This window comes from Bidens hawaiensis, unplaced genomic scaffold, assembly GCF_021521415.1.
Source record: "Bidens hawaiensis isolate Kalapana, Puna unplaced genomic scaffold, B.hawaiensis_p1.1 tig00074075_1, whole genome shotgun sequence".
Taxonomy (NCBI): Eukaryota; Viridiplantae; Streptophyta; class Magnoliopsida; order Asterales; family Asteraceae; genus Bidens; species Bidens hawaiensis.
In genome coordinates, this window is record NW_027502868.1 from 11757 (window position 1) to 32039 (window position 20283).

At 32.7% G+C, this 20283-nt stretch overlaps 2 protein-coding genes across 2 annotated transcripts; one reads left to right on the top strand and one right to left on the bottom strand.

Moving 5' to 3' along the window:
- Positions 1-534: 534 nt before the first annotated feature.
- On the top strand, positions 535-11771 carry LOC143606295 (exocyst complex component SEC3A-like). Its single transcript, XM_077082107.1, has 25 exons — positions 535-747; positions 876-946; positions 1021-1101; positions 1170-1237; positions 1307-1409; positions 2708-2859; positions 2939-3056; positions 3132-3236; positions 3320-3421; positions 4687-4824; positions 4914-5042; positions 5690-5770; positions 6582-6656; positions 6740-6913; positions 8374-8509; positions 8595-8653; positions 9505-9675; positions 9746-9825; positions 10498-10579; positions 10675-10772; positions 10845-10953; positions 11039-11107; positions 11198-11263; positions 11334-11423; positions 11512-11771. The coding sequence occupies exons 1-25, from the start codon at positions 570-572 to the stop codon at positions 11620-11622; spliced, it is 2646 nt and encodes an 881-aa protein (XP_076938222.1). The 5' UTR covers positions 535-569; the 3' UTR covers positions 11623-11771.
- Positions 11772-12479: 708 nt separating this feature from the next.
- LOC143606296 (wall-associated receptor kinase-like 14) lies at positions 12480-19847 on the bottom strand. The gene is made up of 3 exons (XM_077082108.1): positions 19002-19847; positions 13630-13719; positions 12480-13531 (listed from the first exon to the last, which is right to left on the bottom strand). Exons 1-3 carry the CDS (start codon positions 19732-19734, stop codon positions 12522-12524), a joined length of 1833 nt encoding a protein of 610 aa, XP_076938223.1. The 5' UTR covers positions 19735-19847; the 3' UTR covers positions 12480-12521.
- Between the last annotated feature and the right edge of the window lie 436 nt (positions 19848-20283).

Below are 20283 nucleotides of genomic sequence, written 5' to 3' on the forward strand. Positions count from 1 at the left end.
TAAATTTGTTAAGGAGCATGGATTTATGTTTTATTTTAAGACGTTTATGAACTTCCGTTGACTTTTGTGTCGCTAAAATGTTGTCAAATATATGTTTATAAACAACTATTATCGTGTACTATCATGTATTATCATGTATACCAGATATTAACAGGTTTGTGTTCGTGTTTGAGTTACAGGTACACGATAAGTTTTCGTGTCGTGTACAGGTATACCCATTTCGTGTTCGTTTTTTATCGTGTTCGTGTCTTATCGTGTACCGGTACACACAATATGCTAGCCCTACTCATTTGTCCTCAAATGGTAGTGGATTAGTAATTATTACTCTAATAAATTAAAGAATGTTGGATGTAACAACTAATTAAACCACATAATTAACTTGTAGAATATAAGTTAATCCAAATATTTAAAAAAAACTTATCAAATAATAGAAGAAAAAGCTAGCTAATTTTATATACTTAAAAATAGAAAGCCAGGCCGTTGAAAAATCCATATATATTATTTTCCTTGGACTTCCAGACGACTAATAAATCAGACATTTTGACCAAAATTGAATCTCATCGAATCGAATGGCGAAATCTAGCGCGGACGATCTGGAGCTCCGGCGAGCGTGTGAAAGTGCAGTGGAAGGAAGTAAGCAGAAGGTTGTATTGTCGATCCGTGTTGCCAAGAGCCGTGGTATTTGGGGCAAATCCGGCAAAATTGGCAAAGGTCAGATGGCTAAACCTAGGGTTCTTGCCATATCCAGTGAGTTTTCTACTATTTATTGGACCTTCCTGCCGATGGTAAACCTAGGGTTCTTGCCATTGGTTTATGCAGCAAAATAAAATTTGTAAATTTATTCTATGATTTTATCATGACATTGGTTTATGCAGCAAAAGAAAAGGCTCAACAGACTAAGGCCTTTCTCAATGTTTTAAAATATTCAAATGGAGGAGTTCTCGAGGTACATAATTCATCTTCTTATATTTTTTTTTTTTTTATTTCGTTCTAGTTTTAAAATCCAAAATATATATGCAGCCTGCAAAACTGTACAAGCTCAAGCACCTTTCAAAGGTGGAAGTTTTAACAAACGACCCTAGTGGATGCACGTTTACGCTGGTAATGCTTTTTCACAGTAGTGAACTTAATTGCTCCTTTGGCTTTTTTAACCGGTCAGCCTTTCTTAGGGTTTTGACAATCTTAGAAGTCAAAGTGTTGCTCCTCCTCAATGGACCATGCGAAATATTGATGACAGGTAATAATAGTAAGTAAGCTATAATAATATTACAAAATAGGTCTTTTATTTTTTAATGTCTGTCTTTAGGAACCGTCTCTTGCTGTTTATATTAAACATGTGTAAAGATGTATTGGGCCATCTACCAAAAGTTGTTGGTATCGATGTTGTAGAAATGGCTCTTTGGGCAAAGGTGCGTTTGAATTCTACGTTTATTTTGTTGTCCGTTTGTTTAGCTATAACAGGTCAAAATGGGTATGCCCGAGTTAGGTTGACCCCAAACTCCTTTTTGTCAATTATAAAGTAAAATAATTCATAATTTAAAACGACTTTGTGGATAGGGGCGTGCATGAAACCGGAAAAACCGATCCGGAATAACCGAAATAAAAAAAACTGACGTTTTGGTTTTATCTTTCCGTAAAAAACGAAAATATGGTTTAGTTTTGGTTTTGCATGTTATTAAAACCGGGAAAACCAACTGACATAACTGAACTCAAAACAAAATTGACGACTTGTTTATGTTTTCGTAAAGCCAAACTTTCGGCTCAAATTTAGTTTAGCATGTAAATTAAACTGATTGATTTATGGATTATTATATTTTATTTTGAATTTTGTAAACAAGTTATAAGAATTTGATAAATAGTGTAACCCAAATATTTAGGCCACATGTATAATAACCAATTAACAAAAAGATTTAGGCCCAAATTCATTATTTTGGGCCAATTTCTATTTCTTTTCTGGACCAAAAAATTGAAGCCTAAATGGCAAATCCGAAAAAAATTCTAAACTGGATTCAAACCGAAAAACCTAACGGTTTTCAAAATCGTCAGTTATGGGTGCGCATGGTGCATTTCGCTGCGGTTTTTGGCTAAAACCAAACCGAAAAACAAAACTTCGGTTTTTGGAGTTTTTGAAACCGTTCGGTTTCGGTTTGAGCTTGAAAATTTTAGGCCGAAAAAAGTTGGCTAAAAATAATGAATTTAGTATAAGTAATTTTGTTAATTGTAAAATAATAGACTATTATACATTTGACCAAAAATATTTGAGTTACATATTTATTAAAAATTCTTATAAATTACTTAATATAAAATAAACAAAACAATAATTTAGGAATTTGGTTCGGTTCGATATTTTTGGTTTTTACAAAAACATAAAACCAAACCGTCGGTTTTTGTTTCGGTTCGGTTTTTTTGGTTACGGATCGATTTCTTCGGTTTCTTGCACATCCCTAGGTAACAGGTCAAAACGTGTATGTTCGGTTTGGGTTGACCGACAAACTTTTTTTGTCAACTAAAAAAATATAATAATGCATTTTGTGAACAAGTTGGTAAAACTTTGGCCACATCTTGACCCGTTTTTAGCTATATTTTTGTTTAGCCTGTTTGAGATAAAACATAATCCAAATCGGCCTTTTTAATAGTATATGGGTTGAACTTTATATCCAGTATTTTTATGCATACAATATAGCTTCTAATACTTTTAATATTATAGGAAAATACACCTGTAGTTTCAAAGAAACGCAACGTTCAAGACGGGCCCGGGCCTGCTGCTGATGTCGTCGCTGAAAGTGACATGAAGGTTACAGTTGAAAAAGAGCTTGTTTCTCAAGCAGAAGAAGAGGACATGGAAGCTCTTTTAGGCGTGTATGTTTCTTTATGTATTCCCAAAATAATTAACCTTATATAATACAATGATTATTAATATATCAATAATTTATTACAGATATGTGATGGGTATTGGGGAAGCAGAAGCATTTTCTGAACGGTTAAAACGAGAACTTCACGCTTTGGAAGCCGCAAACGTGCACGCCATTTTGGAAAGCGAGCCTTTGGTTGATGAGGTCAACTTTCATGTTAGTTTGACTTTGGCCGATTTTTTTTTTTACTTTTGTTCACATGGTCGTATATGTCTACAGGTGTTGCAAGGGCTTGAGGCAGCCACAGTAGCTGTTGATGACATGGACGAATGGCTTGGGATTTTTAATATTAAACTTAGACATATGCGAGAGGATATTGAATCCGTATGTATATAATATAAATATGTTAAAAAATTTTCTTTTTTGGACGTGATTAATCGTTAATGATGATTTTTTTTAAATTACAGATAGAAACACGCAATAACCAGCTGGAAATGCAATCTGTAAATAATAAAGCGTTAATTGAGGAACTGGATAAGCTTCTTGAGAGACTGCGTATACCTTCAGAGGTATGAGGCATGTTTGCGTTCGTTTGTTTGACTTTAACCGAGCATACGGTCGAACTCGAACAGTTAAAATGGGGCTTTCTTATTTGTGTTTGTTGGTTAATAGTATAAACTAACGGTTCACGAACATAAGCGAACTAGTATAATTGAACATTGATGAACAAATATAAACAAACATAACTTAGCAAATAGTATAAACTATTTGCCTACATCCCACCCTCCCCAGACCCTACTTATAGCTTTGCTATTGGTGGGACTCCACTGGGTATGATTGATTGATTGATTGATAACTTAGCAATACCAATCAAAAGTAACCACTGCAAGAATGCAACAAGAATAGGGGCGGCGACTGTTGACATGACCCGAACCCGGCAAGAATACAACAGGTTTTGGGTTGACTAACACTGCACATTTAATAAACGGGTTGGGTTCGTGTTGACTAACAAAAAACAGGTTGGATTCGGGTTGACCCGTTAACATGTTTATGTAATTAAAATGAAACTTTGATAATTATATTTTTGTTTTTTACGTTTTCCATTTTCCGAATATACTCTTGCAGTTTCCAATCAAGTTTCATGATTCTAGTTATTTTAAAAAATAAAAAATCATATTACTCATTTTCTCTACCAACTCTAAATTATTTTCAGTTTTAATTTTTTTTGGTACATGGGTCAAACGCGGGTTGTTTTCGGGTCGGGTTAGGGTTGAACTTTGACACGAATGATAACATGGGTCGGGTTCGGGTTGCACATTTCAACTCGTCAACCCCCATCAAGCCGACAAGATTGACTCCCTACTGTATATTGATATGTTGGGCCTAAAAAAGCAAGTAAACTAGAATGCATTGTAATGAGTGTTTAGTTTAACAATACTAGAAAAAAATGTAATGGGCCCAACACTAAATAAATAAATAAATGAACAAACTTAAAACAAACGTAAAATTCGGTAAAAAACGAACATAAAAAGAAAGAGATGTATTCATGTTCGTCCATTTAGCTAAATGAACAATAAGTTTATTAATGCTCGTTTGTTTGTTAAATAAGCGAACATAAACGAATGGTTCGGTGAATGTACGGTTTTACAGGCCTAAAGAGCTATATCAATTCACTAAAGATCTATATGGTCCCTTCTAATTATGAAATAGGATGTTTTATGCTTTAGAATTATTCTTTGATAGAGCTTTGACAAATTCGACTCGTTTAAATTGTACCTTTTTCTGCTTATTTTATTTTATTTAACAGTCTAGTAATTCTGTTATTCTATTGCAGTATGCAGCATGTTTAACGGGCGGGTCCTTTGATGAGGCCCGCATGCTTCAAAACATCGAAGCATGTGAATGGTTAACTGGTGCATTAAATGGGCTTGAACCACCTAATTTGGATCCAACTTTTGCAAATATTAGAGCGGTATATAATATGCACAGTTTATTTTTTCTTTTTATTCTCAATTCTTTGTTTATCATAGTCTAATAAAACATTATTTCATTAATTTACAGGTCAGAGAAAAGAGGATAGAACTTGACAAATTAAAAACCACTTTCGTTAGAAGAGCTTCTGAGTTTTTAAGAAACTATTTTGCAAGTTTGGTAGATTTCATGATAAGTGATAAAAGTTACTTCTCTCAGGTTTGTATTATAGGCGTTTTTTTGTTTATAACTAGAGAAACTTGCACAAATGGCCCTTGTGGTTTGAGCGCATTGCAAGTTTGGTCTCCAGATTGCAAACTTAGTCCAAACATTTGTGAGAGGGTTGCACGTTTAGTCTGCACCAGTAATCCCAGTTGTTTTTAACGGAAAAGTGGTGTCATGTGCCATTCATGTGGCGGTAATATGTGTGTGCGTGTGTTCAAAGTTGGAACCCTTATAAAACGCTCTTTCAAACTCAAGAACTCCTAATGTCGACTTCATCATGTTCAATCAGTGCAAAATCGAAGGTTCAGTGCACAATTGATGGTGATGAAGTCAACACTAGGAATTTTGGAGTTTGAAAGAGTATTTTGTTGAGTTCAAATTTGAAAAGACACAATTGCCCTCACATGAGTGGCACATGAGAATGTGAAATCACTTCTGTTAAAAACTCACCGGGATTAACGGTGGTGACTAAACGTGCAATCTTCTCACAAATGTGTGCACTAAGTGGGCAGTTTTTTAGTCTAGGGACCAAACTTTCAATATGGTCAAACAATAAGGACCATTTGTGTAATTTTCTCTTACACACTATTTTTATGTTTTAAGGTATTGGAATTCTGAATTTGCTGTTTTGCATTTGACAGAGGGGACAACTTAAGAGGCCTGATCATGCTGATCTTCGCTTTAAATGCAGGACATATGCTCGTCTTTTGCAACACTTGAAGGTTAATTGATATACTTTTATGATTAGAGGCGTTAATTTCTTCCCGTTCACATATGAACTTGTCAATTTGTGTCCTATATCGTTTATAATAACTCAAGTGTAGGCTTGTAAACGAACATGAGCGGAGCATGTTCGTGTTCTTTCGTTATCGAACACAAACAATTAAACGAACCGGTTATTCTTGTTTGTGTTCGTTCGTTTAACTTTAGCCAAACACACGATCAAGCACATATAATTAGACGAAGGGGTATAATTGTTTGTGCTCGATTTCGTTAACAGTATTAATGAATGGTTCACGAACGTACACGTACGGGCATAACTGAACATACTTGAACTAACATAACTGAGCTAATTAGTTAAAAGTAATGTGAAGAACGACGTGTTTAGCCTAAAAAGTTATTAAAACTAGATTTAGTTGTAATGGGCCAAAATGTTTTAAATGAATATGTTAACGACCGTAAAGTCCTGAACTTAAACAAACATAAACGAACATACAAATGTAAAAAGTGAATGCACGTAATCATGCGTTCATGTTCGTTCGTTTATCTAAGTGAACAAACTTTTTGTTCATGCTTGTTCTTTTATTAAATAAACGAACTTCCTGCCGAACGGTTCACTGAACGTTCATTTTGTTTACTAGCCTGGTCGAAAGTTGTGTAAGTGAATTGATAGTGCATACAACATTACAACCTTCTAAATTACTTTATGCAAAAGATTATATTATGATTAGTATAATTTAATTTTGATAATCATAATATCATATTAAACAAATAATTGATTTTACTAACCTGTTTACGTATTATAATTTGCAGAGTCTTGATAAAAATTGTTTGGGTCCTTTAAGGAAAGCTTATTGTAGCTCCCTTAACCTACTTTTAAGGCGTGAGGTATGTTTAAAGTGTCAAATCTTTTTATAAACAGACCACAAAACTTAAAAAATGATTTGTTAAAAAGTTAATATTTTTTTCAGGCTCGTGAATTTGCTAACGAGCTTAGAGCTAGTACTAAAGCATCAAGGAATCCAACTGTCTGGCTCGAGAATTCAAGTGGTTCAAATCAAAATGTAAACAATGCGGATACTTCAACGGTTTCAGATGCTTATGCTAAAATGCTCACTATATTTATCCCACTTCTTGTTGATGAGGTAATTTCTAAATTTAAAGTTTATATTTAGAGTAAACTATGATTTTAGTCCCTGTGGTTTGACGAAAGTAACCCTTTTAGTCCAATAGTTCCAGTTACTTCTTATTTAAAGCCTGACGTCTAACACCGATTGTTTTTGAATGTTAATTTTTTATAAAAGACCAAAATAACCTTTTAGTCCTTGATTTGATGAAAGTAACCCATTTAGTTCTTACGATTTTAGTTCCTGTGGTTTCTGGTGATTTTTCCGGCCATTTTTCGGCAAACTTCTGCAAATTATTGCCAAATTTCGTCTGGGACAGATCTGTGGCTGCATCACCGGAGAGCAGAATGAAGAAGAGAGAAAGAAGAAGATGTAATAAAATTCAATAGTTAACAAAAGTATATGAAAAGCTGCAGAAAGGAAAAGCTGCCGAATGAAGAAGAGAGAAAGAAACTGTTTCAATAGTTAACAAAAGCTGCAGAAACTGTTTCCCTTAACAAAATGCATGTTTTCTCAAAATATTTTGAATTATTATAGTAAGTGCACGACTATATATGTTATTATTTTTTTTAACAGCTAATTTTTGTTATTATTTCTTTTTACACGGATTATCTTAAAAGATATTATTTTATTTTGAAACTATATCTTTAATATAGATATATTTGTTAATTTTCAACCATTTGTTAGAAAGCATATTAGTTCTATAAATATATTTAGAGAGTAATATTAATTTTATATACTTACAAGATATATATGTTATTTTTTTCAATGCATAACATATTTTATTTTATTTTTCATTTAAGTGCGTTTTTTTTTCTCAGGCCCTCGCCTTTTTTGCGCCTTGTGCCTAGGCCCCATGCGAGGCCTATGCGCCTTGAGTGCGCCTAACGCCTTTGATAACTATGGTTTTCAAAATAAAAGCCAAAAATAAAATTAAAAGAATAGATATGTCTACCCTCTTCTTGTTTTTTTCTCTTTCTTATCAGAAAACCCTGAAAACCTAAAATTAAAAATCGGTGTTAGATATCTGGATATAACTGAGAAGAAACTGAAACTTGTGGACAAAACATGCCAAAGAAAAAGCCAATGGACTAAAAAGTTATCTTTTACAACCCAAAACAGTAGTTTTGTTGAAACAAATTGATAGGAATCATGCTCTAGTTTCTAGTCTAAATGTCATTTGTCTATTTTAGGAGGGGGTCAAGTGCAACTTATATTCTATAAATAGGTATCAATAACTCTTTAGGGGGCAGGGAGAGTATTATTCAGTTTGTTAGGCTCTTTGCTTGGCATTGAGAAAGGGCATAGTCCTGGGAACTCTTCGGTGTTAGTCTATCGAGTCTGTAAGATCCGATAGGATCATCTTCTTCATATCAATTCTAGTTTCAGATTGTGTTACTTAATTCAATTTCAATTTCCATCGGCATTAATCAGAATTGAATATCATCATGCACTAGTTATATATTATTTTTTTGCAGAGTTCCTTTTTTTCACACTTCATGTGTTTTGGAGTTTCTGCACTTGCGCCACCTGGAAGTCCTGCGAACGGTGACAAATCAAACGATGATGATTTAGGGATTATGGACATTGATGATAATGACACCAACACTAAAAGTAAAATATTGCATGTGGTTTTAACTTTTTAGTCGTTTGTTAACTTATTGTGGTGTTGACCTCTTTTTCATACAACATCTTGTAGATATATCGGAGCTTGGAGCACTAAACGAGTCACTTCGTGATTTACTCGATGGAATCCAAGTACTTAACCAACCATCTTTTTATTAACTAAATCCTACTTGATGTGCGTAGGCCTGTAAACGAACCGTTCGGCGAGAAGTTGTTTTATTCTTTTATTTAATAAACAAAAAATGAACTTGAAGACTAAGTTTTGTTCATCTAGCTAACTCAACGAACAGGAACAGCTTCATTTATGTTGGTTCATTTAAATCCGTTTATCTTTGTTCGATTACGTTATTTTATATTTGTTTATTTAATAAACAAACGAGCATGAACACTAAATTTTGTTCGTTAAGCGAGCGAACATGAACACGTTTGTTTATGTTCGTTCTTTTGAATTTGCTTATGTTCGTTTTGTTTATATTCATTTATGTTCGTTAGTTTACTAAACAAACGAAATGAACAGTAGGTTTTGTTCATTTAGTTAAATGAACGAACATGAACATGCTTGTTTATGTTTCTTCATTTAAATTTGTCCATTTTCATTCATTTACGTTCATTTATGTTTGTTAGTTTGCGTTTGTTAAAGTTCGTCACTTTACGTTCGTTAGCATATTCATTTCAAGTTTTATGGCCCAGTACAATTTAGTCTGGTGTTATAACCTATTATGCCCAACACATTGTTTTTCACATTACATTTAACTATTTTTAACTCGGTTACATTTATTTGTTTACGTTCTTCAACAGTTTGTTTATACTGTTAACGAATGAACATGAACGAGCACGGATGTTCAATTTCTTAATGAACGAACACAGATAAGAAAACCTGTTCATTCAATTGTTCGTGTCCGATCGTTTGTTCAGCTAAAGTTAAATGAACGAACACTGTTCATTTACACACTTAATTGAAAGAAAATTATGTTGACTTTTAGGAGGATTTTTTTGCGGTTGTTGATTGGGCATACAAGATTGATCCGTTACGGTGCATATCAATGCACGGAATAACCGAAAAATATATTTCGGGTCAGAAAGCTGATGCAGCCGGATACGTGCGTCTTTTACTTGATGCGCTGGAAGGAAGAATTACTGCGCAGTTTACCCGCGTATGTTTACTGTTTTTGTTGACCCACTTTTATTTTTTCACATGTCTCTAATTTGTCACTTGAAATGTAGTTTGTAGATGAAGCCTGTCACCAGATTGAACGGAACGAACGAAACGTTCGACAAATGGGCGTCTTATCGTACATTCCCAGGTAAACAGTGTAAAAGTTAGGGTTGGTTTTTGGTTTGGTTTGGTTTGTGGTCAAATCGAACCAAAAACTGAAAATTCGGTTTTTGAGCTTTTGAACACCTTTGGTTTCGTTTTTTTTCGGTTTTTGTTTTGGGTTTGTTTCAGTTTTGATTTTACCATATAAGCTTGAAATTTTTGGTTTATGAGTTATAAAATATTAAATTTGGGCTTAAATCTTATTTAGTGATTATTATATATTTGGGATACATTATTTGTTAATTCTTATAAATATCTTAACATTCAAAATTATAAGTGTAAACCATACTTTTGTTTCGATTCGGTTTTTTCTACTTTAATTAAATGCAAAACCAAATCCGAACAGAATATTCAGTTTTTACGAAATTACAAAGCCAGACCGTCGCTTTCTGTTTGGGTTCCGTTATTTTGGTTTTAATTACACGCAAAACCAAAACCTAACCGGATATTCAGTTTTTACCAATATATATATAACTGAACCGATGGGTTTTCTTTGGTTTTGATTTCGGTTACGAGTCGGTTGTTTCGGTTTCATGCACACCTCTAATAAACAGTTTTTAATATTTCGATTAATAAATGTTGTATTATTTAATTATTTTAGATATTTTTTTACGTTTATACACCATTTTTAATAAAAAAAATATTTATTTTATTGTAGATTTGCGACTCTTGCTACACGCATGGAACAGTACATTCAAGGACAGTCTAGAGATTTAGTTGATCAAGCATATATTAAGTTTGTAAGTACTCTCCTTTTAAATATTTTTCTTTAATAATACTAATTGTATATGTATATAAGTTATCGATTATTATTTAATTGAATATTGTTCGGCAGATTGGTGTGATGTTTGCAACTCTGGATAAAATTGCTCAAACGGACCCGAAATATGCTGATATTATACTCCTGGAAAACTATGCTGCATTCCAAAATAGGTAATTTTTGTTTTATACACATGGAAAATGACTTTTGTTTATTTTTATTCAAAAAGATAAATATTTGTGCAGTTTGTATGACTTGGCAAATGTGGTTCCGACTTTAGCTAAATTTTATCATCAAGCGAGTGAATCCTATGAACAAGCTTGCACACGTCATATTAGTGGTATCATTTACTATGTAAGTTAAACAATTGTTATTTATTGTTTTTAATTAATATGTATTATTAATTCAAATATCTTAACTGTTATTTTTTTTTTTGCAGCAATTTGAGCGACTGTTTCAGTTTGCTAAAAGAATTGAAGATTTGATGTACACAATTACTCCTGAAGAGGTTAATGTTTAATATACAGTTTATTAATTATGAAATAATAATTTTGAACTCTTAAGTTTCAACTTAAAAAACACTTTTTTTTTGTTATAGATTCCTTTTCAGCTTGGATTATCTAAAATGGATCTTAGGAAGGTGGTGAAATCAAGTTTATCAGGAGTAAGTTATTATATATAATAATTAATATAAGTATTTTAGGAAGCTGCATATATAATTATTGTATACACAGGTTGACAAGCACATTGGTGCAATGTATAAAAAGCTGCAAAAAAACTTGACCTCTGAGGAATTATTACCTTCACTATGGGATAAATGCAAGGTATTTTTTATTTGACATATTATTATTTTATTTAGTTGAGTAAATTTATTTTTGTCACTAAATGAAATAAATAAATGATGATTTACAGAAAGAATTTTTGGACAAGTATGATAGCTTTGCTCAACTCGTTGCAAAGATCTACCCGAGTGAGACGATTCCGTCTGTTACAGATATGAGAGATATTCTAGCGTCGATGTAGGATTTGAGTAGCGAGTTTATAGATGTTTTTCAAAATATTTAAAGTATAAATATGTGTTTGCTTGCCTGGTTGAGTTGGTTTGTTTTCTTTGTAAGTTGAAGTTTATTTGTGTACTTGATTTCAATGGTAATATCAATTGTATTTCATCATTTTCATGTTCATAATTAGTTTTGTTTTCCATTTTATGTTTTCTAGTTTTTGAGATTGATTGTTTTCTTTAAAAGATTAAAATATCAAAGGTCTAGCGGTATAGTAAATGCGTTTCTCTCTAAACAGGCAGGGCTGTAGAATCATTACTATACATTTAGGAGAATGTTTAGAGTTTATGAGTTTGATTATTCGACCTTATTGGCTTACTAACTCGGCTTAGTGTCGTGCTTATCAAGTAGGATTTATATATTTCCAAATTAGTATTGCATCCACACTGAAATTGTGCTAATAGATTCACTTGATTTGCAGCAGTGTGAGACGAGAACAAATTTTGATCTACATTCTCTTCATCATCATTCACCGGAAGCATCCTCTCTATCCGTATGGGGTAATCTTACCCTTCTCAGACCCTACTATAATATTACTATTGGTGGGATATACTGAGTAGGATAATGACGATGATGATATTCTCTTTATCATCATGATCAACCACCTGTGGTTCATTATTGATGTCTAAACCTGCTACATTGGTAACAATTAAATATTAAACATTATACTTCACACGTAATAATTGGATATATCACTAAACTATAATTTTTTACATGCTCAAAATAAACCAAAATGACATAAAATTTAAAATGAAGTTGCTCTTATTATGCTTATCCACAAATCTACTATTCGTAACCTTTTCCTTACTTCTCATAGACAGTGGATGAAACCAAACAAAGGGATGAAATGTTAATCCTACCCTATGAAGTAAAGTTGCTAACCTTAATATGCTCTAACTCGCTGGCAACCTCGGTCATGGGAGGTCTCATGTCACTATCATATGCAAGGCATCTAAATGCCACCTCAGCGACCTTACGAATTGACACATCTTCGATTGGATTAAGGAAAGGATCTATTATCTCATCCAAATTCCCCTTTCCGATCCTGTCGACAGCTAACAATGCCAAATTGACTTCACTATGTTTCCGAGAGAAGTCAACAGCTTTTAAAGCCGTTATGATTTCAACCAACACCACCCCGAAACTATAAACATCACTTTTATCAGTTAAATGAAAGTTTTGATGATATTGTGGATCTAGATACCCTGGGGTCCCTCGCGGGGCAGTTGAAATATGCGAAGAGTCGGTTATACCCAGCCTAGAGAGACCAAAATCCGCTACTTTTGTTTTAAAATTGTAATCCAACAAAATATTGCATGACTTTACATCTCTATGATATATAGGCGGATTCATAGTTGAGTGTAGATAAGCAATGCCTTGAATGATTTCAATGGCAATTGTAAGGCGAACAGGCCAAGGAAGCCCGTTACCTCTCTCTCTTTGCAAGTGTTCAGATAGTGTTCCGTTTGGCATGAACTCATAAATGAGTATGTGATCGTTCCTATCAAAGGAGCAACCTAATAAGCGAACAAGATTGGGGTGGTTAACCGAGGAGAGTAGGATAATTTCATTCATGACTTGATCAATGTCATCGCCATATTGATGTTTAATGCATTTAATGGCTACCCATTCGCCTTTACCAATCTTGCCTTTATATACGGTACCATAACCTCCAGTCCCAAGTTTTTGTTTATCGGAGAACCCATTGGTGGCATTTTGGATTTCTTTGTAGGAGTATATTGGAATAGTTATGCCTTTAGCTTCACAAAGTCTTCGGTTTGACTTGCCTCGAGATTTAGCATTGGTATGATGGCGAGTGTAGCAATACATCAGGCCTATGCTGGAGATCAAGGTTGCTCCTATCGCGATGACTGTACGCGGTTGGTGATGAGTAATTTGTTAGATGACAAAAATAAATAAATAAATAAATATGAATATAAAAAATGGTGAAGGGAAAATGAGAAAGTACTTCCAACAAGAACTCCAGCTCTTTCACTTCCTTTGCAGTGACCAAACATGAATTTCAAAGTGTTGCAATGGGAAGAAACAACTGGTTTTGCTGGCAACCAAAACATGTTCTCTTTAATCACATGTTTATATATATATATATATATATATAGAGGATCAGAATAACCTTTTTGAAATTGAGAACTATTAGAACCATTTTAGACCCCAAAAATAAAAAAAATCATAAAATAAAATAAAACACAAAAATCAAAAAAGTAAAAAAACCAAAATTTTTATTTTATCATCCCGGTTTCATAAAAAAAACTCGGTTTAGCTAAATTATATACACATATGTATAATACATACATATTTGTACATTTACATGTTTTTTTTGTTCACATGTGTATAATTTAAGATATATGATGTTGTACATATGTGTGTATTACGTAACTAAAGATTAAATAAAATTATACATATGTGTATAATACAAAGTTTTTTTTTATTTTTTTTCTATTTTTTTTAATGAAACCGGAATGAAATATAAGAATTTTGGTTTTTTACTTTTTTAAAATTTTTATTATTTTTTGTTTTATGATTTTTTTAAATATTTTTTTTAAAGTTGTTTTTAGTGGTCCAAAATATTTCTCAAAGTTCTTAATTTGCAAAGGGTTCTCTTAGGATCCTCACCCTATATATATATATATACATATATTCTTTTAAATGATATGAAAAGACTTAAATAATGATTCTGGTAATCAATTGAAAAAATGTTTTTGTAAATATATTTTTTGGAAAGATGATGAATTACCCCTGCAAACTTTCTCCTTTCCAAGACATCCAATTTGTTACATTGAAATGAGCAGATTTACCAATTTGGAAGGCAATAAAATCATTTCAAAAAATAAGTTACGCGTATAAATTATAATTAGAGATATTCGATTTTAAGAATTCTAACTTTGACTGGCACTAAGTTATGCGTATAAATTATAATTTTGTTTTAGTGTTATATATTATATTAGTGTATTTTGACAACGAACCCGTATAAATTTCAACATCGAACAATCGGTCGTTCGTCCCTCGAAATTCTCCGAACTCGTAGGAAAAAAATTATAGCTACGCCACTTACTAAGCCCAACAAACGAAATGTACCACGAAGTTCTAACTATTAAACTATATTCTTCCACCCGAACTTTTGTTGGTTTTGATAATATAACTTCTCTTAATAGTCGATTTGATGATTAAATGGATATAATAATAAAATTCATAGTTATATTGTTTGGATGCTGATATCACACTAATAAGATAATCATCAGTGCGTAGTTAGAGTAGTTGATAGATTACAATATATTACTTAAGAACTCAAGAGGTAGAAATGACAAAAAGAACCTGTAGCTTGAACAACTATATAGAATAGTTACCATGAAATTAAAGCATTTTTTATATTATAATTTGAAAATACATGAATGATGTAACTTGTTTGCAAATGCAGTGCCACACACCTATGCCACATAAGCCAAAACACATCTACTATTTGGCCAGCCCGTTAGGAGATCGTCAGCTCGATCGAGACATTAAGCTTAGTTTAGTGGTCGGTAAGTGTTGTAATCAATTCATTGTTATATTAATTTTTGGTAATAATAACCAAACAAAAATGACATAGCTAAGCTACTTCCGGTAAGTTAGGCATGTTAGACTATACTTTAGATGAGATTTTATAAGGTTTTTGTTTTGTGCCTAGCGACACATATCAAGGTGTCTAGTAAATGTTTTCTTGTATATAATTTATGGCTATATTAGTATAGACCTTATTGTAATTTTAGAGTTGTGTGATCTTAATATATATATATATATATATAGATTTTATAAGGTTTTTGTTTTGTGCCTAGCGACACATATCAAGGTGTCTAGTAAATGTTTTCTTGTATATAATTTATGGCTATATTAGTATAGACCTTATTGTAATTTTAGAGTTGTGTGATCTTAATATATATATATATATAGGGGTGAGTTAACGTACAATAATCGCTTAACGTACATTACGTACGCGAAATACGTTCCACTAAAACGTTCAAGCAAAATTCACAAAACTTTAAACGTTCAAGGTTAAAAACACTAATACGTTCAACAAATTCACAACCTTTAAACGTTCAGGTTTAAAGTTTATCAAAATTGATCGATTGAAGCTTCAAATTGATGATTAATTGGATCGATTTCAAGGTTAATTGATCAATTATGTTCAACAAATTCAATTTCAATTTCAATTGCTCAATTTGACAACTGACATGTGAGCAACGATTGATGGTTGTGTCGGAAGAAGATGGTGGTCACGACGGTAGACGATGGTCGCGACGGTGGATGGTGGACGGAATTGTTGAACGGCGATGGTGAAGGTGGACGGAATCGACGGGAGAAGAGGTGGACGGAATTGTTTAATCGGCAATGCGTAATTGTGATTTTAGGGTTATTGAAGATCGACGTTTCATAGCCTCGCGTACGTAACGTACGATAAAGAATTTTCGTATTCCATCCTTTACCTATATATATATATATATATGGGTTAAGTTATTTTACAAAGACTAACAAAAATAAAAATTATTAGAAACAATAATAAATTGATATGTGTTAAATAAGGACCAAAAGAAAAATGATATAAAAATAATAATATATATTTTCTCTCTCTAGATGTAAGTCATATGTTAATTCTCTGATCATTTTAAAACGTCTATAAATTTTTCATATGATATTAAAAAATCACCATAATAACTAGTGTTTTTTAATTTTTAATACGAGTATAACTTTGTTATATAAAAACTAAAACATAAATTATGTCGTGTCTTTCTACTTGTCATTATGTTTTTTTCGTCATTGAGTCTTTCAAATCATCGTTGTGTTTTTTTAAATATTAATAACACCATTGTGCATAATAATATGTAAATATAATGATAACATAACAACTAATATCTAATACATAAAACACAATGATGAATATATATTACATACTAACCTGAAACGGAAAACAAAATGGCGAATACATATAACAAACTGACCTGAAACGTAAAACACAATGGTGAATACATATAACACAACGACCTGAAACGTAAAACACAATGAAAACTACATATTACACAATGACATGAACGTAATGCACAATGAACGTCATACTTTTCTTCTCAAATTAAGTGAATCCCACATGTCAATCCCGAACAAAAGACAATGAACGTATTACACAATGACTAAAAAACAATGATAAGTAAAAAAGACAAATGACGAACAAAAAGACACAATGACGTAATCTTTGTTTTAATTTTTATCTTTAATATGATTACCAATTGAAAAATACAATTACCAAAATCTATAACACAGTATATAGAAAAAACACAATTAAAAGACAAAATGAATAACCAATAACACAATATATAAAAAGTCATTTTTTTTTTATTTTTATATAGCAATATGATACTTATATTAAAGAAAAAATGCTTGTTATTAGGGTGATTTTTTTTAAAATGTTTTATGAAAAGTTATAGACGTTTTTAAGTGATAGAGAAATTAATATGTGTCTTGCACGTGGAAAGTGAAAGTCCATTCTCACAATTTTTATTTTATTACTCTTTATATTTTGACATTATCATGATATAAATAACCTAACACACATGTAAACAAACTTACCTTTGGCAGCATGCGACTAGAAAACACCAAATAGCATGTGCTGATCGAGACGCAAGACAATAATCAATTAATAGTAAGTCCGACATGTTTTACTTACTAATCAATTCATAAATAATTGCACAGTAAGGTATATAATAATAAGCGTTTATGAAAACGTTTTTTAGGTGCAACTTTAATCAAGGGATAATTCTCAAAATAAGCGTTTATGTAAACGTTTTTCAGATTTTAAGTGTCATTTGCAAGAAATTTATAACATACGTATTATAAACTAGTCGTAACGAGTAGCTTATGATTACACACGAGTAGTTTGTAGAACCAGTTAAAACTTGCCACGTGCCCTTAAAATAACCGTAACGAGCAGGTTCACTAATCATTTACTCGTCACGACTAATTCATGCCTCGTAATCAACACCCACGAGTAATTCATAAGTCCTTTAGTCGCGACGACTAGTTTACCTGGTTTACATTCCCTACATGAGTAGTTTATTAGTTATTAACTCGCTGCGACTAGTTTAACCTTACAATCTACTCGTCGCACTAAAGAACTTATGGATTACTCGTGGGCATTGATTACGAGGCATAAAACTTATTTAGTCGTGACGAGTAAATGGTTAGTAAATCTGCTTGTTACGGTTAGTTTAAAGACACGTGTCAAGTTTTAATTGATTATACAAAGTACTCGTCACGACTAGATTATAATACCTATTTTGGAAATTTCTTGCAAATGACACCTAAAACCTGAAAAACGTTTTCATAAACGCTTATTTTGAGAAATTTTCCCTTAATCAATTATATTATATTAAATAAATAAGAGAAATTGACAGAAATAGCCATTTTGACCATCCACATCCAAGACTAGCCATCCTTTCTCAAAAATATCTAAAATGGTTATCGAAGAACCATTGGTCCGACCACTAAAACCTTACATCTGTCGGATTATGAAACCATCAAGATCTAGCCATGTGTCCTAAATAAAAAGGCGGGTCCAGTGGTTTTTACAACTTGTTACTGTCGGATCAACTGTTTAAACTTCGGTTGGAATTTGCTTATTCAAAAATAGTTGGTCCTTGCGGTCTTCGCCGTCATAACTCACTTTGATTACTAGTACGTGAACCCAGATAATGTAATCCGATGTAGAGATTCTGACTGTGATTATGTAGTCAATGTTGGGGGGTTTTCAATCACGCCTTGCTTCATCAATGTTGGGCGAACCAAACAAATAGGAGATAGGTTGCATGGTTTTATTGAGTTTAAGTTATAGCGGATGACATGTGAAAGGCAGTCGGACCAACTGTTTTTGATGGACATTTTGGGTATATTTGAGAAAGTGTGTTTGACATCTTAGAATTAGGCCAATGGGTATACCTTAATGTGCAGTGCGTTAAAGCTGAGTTGGCAAGGATTACCGCGTGATATACCACTTCCTTCATGGGTTAAGAGGAGACGTTAAATGCAAGGTGAGTTAAATGATACTTTAACTGATCTCTACAAACGTAGAAAATAATTTAAGAATCAATTTTAATTAAATAAAGAGAGGTAAAAGTAGTTAAATAATTTTATTAGGGTGTCGTGGAGTGAAATGCGGTAAAGTAGTACATGTGGAGTTAAGAATCATGAAGCATACCCCATGCTCTAATAATTGTCAAATTGGCTGTTGTTGGTCATTTTCCAACATATATAGTAATCTTTCTATTAAAACTAACATGTAACGGCCTAACAACATACCTTTCCGGCAACCGGAGCTTGCTATATAGCCATCACCATCATACCCATCCTTACAACGACACCGATAAGCACCGCCACCGTCCACCGGTGACACGAACTCAGTACAAATCGCATCATGGGAACACTGACAACGCCCTTTAAGCCACCACCCTAACTTAACCACTTGAACATTCAAAGACACGGCAGGATTATCACCAACTATCTTCACCACAACACCTGAAAGCAGAAACCGACAGCCGGTTTTCGTGACATTATCGTAACCCAGAAACATGCTATTCCTATCGCCAGAGTAACAACTCACGTTACTATAAACATCCCCTTGATCACCACAATAAATAACCTGAAGATTAGGCTGGATTGTCGACTCCGGGACCGAGCAAGTTAACACTTGTTCAGTGCAGTTTTCCATCAGGAAGGCGTTATCGGACGTTGGCGCGTAGTTGTCACCGTAGAGATGGCCTAGGGTTTGGACTTCACGGCCACACTTGGCCGGAAGGCTGACTAGTAAGTCATCTTGGGTGAGTTTTTGAACCGAGAATTCGCCTATTACAACGGTGGAGTTGGTGGTGCAGTTTAACCGGATTTCGCAGCCGGAGGAGAAGCCGAATGGGTATGGGATATTGTTGTTTAGTATGCTGCCTGGGCATGTTTGATTACAATAGGGTTTTTGAGATGTGAAGCAAGGTAAATTAATAGAGATTAAAGTTAACATCAAAGTTGTTATATCAATCATAATTTGATAATAAGTTGTTGCAAGATATGAAGAATGGATGAACGTTGAGGAGATTCAAGACTTGAAGGAAATTAATGGAAATAATCAAATTATATCGTAATATATTGTTAATGATGATCACAATAAACAAATTATGTTTTGTTGTAAGAATAAATTATTCTGAAATATCATAATTGTTAAAAAATGGGATATATTAAATTGTTAGAAATATGGATTTATGTATTATGAAATGATATTTGAAGATAAGGTTTGGTTGAAATGATGTATAAATAATTATTTAAGTAATATAGCAAACAATATTGAAAATGAAAAGAAAGATTCCAATTTTATTAGAAGAAAGTGAGTCAATGAGAAGGAAATTGATTTACTTTTATGACCCAGTTTGTTTCAAACTAAAATTAATTGTTTTCTATTTGTAACTTGTAAGTTGTAAAGTTATATATATTATGAAATAGTGTGTGTGAAATAAAAGAAGGGACAACAAGTCAGTACACAAAACAAAAGGTTAGAAACGGGTATTACACTGGTTAAATAAATGAGCTGTTAAAT

Excerpts from the sequence above, each read along its gene's own strand:
- LOC143606295 (XM_077082107.1), top strand. The coding sequence starts at position 570 with ATGGCGAAATCTAGCGCGGACGATCTGGAGCTCCGGCGAGCGTGTGAA. Across the intron at positions 1,238-1,306 it reads ATGCGAAATATTGATGACAG|GAACCGTCTCTTGCTGTTTA; the intron begins GTAATAATAGTA and ends GTCTGTCTTTAG. Across the intron at positions 3,057-3,131 it reads GCGAGCCTTTGGTTGATGAG|GTGTTGCAAGGGCTTGAGGC; the intron begins GTCAACTTTCAT and ends ATATGTCTACAG.
- LOC143606296 (XM_077082108.1), bottom strand. The coding sequence starts at position 19,734 with ATGATTGATATAACAACTTTGATGTTAACTTTAATCTCTATTAATTTA. Across the intron at positions 13,720-19,001 it reads AAGCTCCGGTTGCCGGAAAG|CAAAACCAGTTGTTTCTTCC; the intron begins GTATGTTGTTAG and ends TTTGGTTGCCAG. Across the intron at positions 13,532-13,629 it reads AGCTGGAGTTCTTGTTGGAA|TCATCGCGATAGGAGCAACC; the intron begins GTACTTTCTCAT and ends AACCGCGTACAG.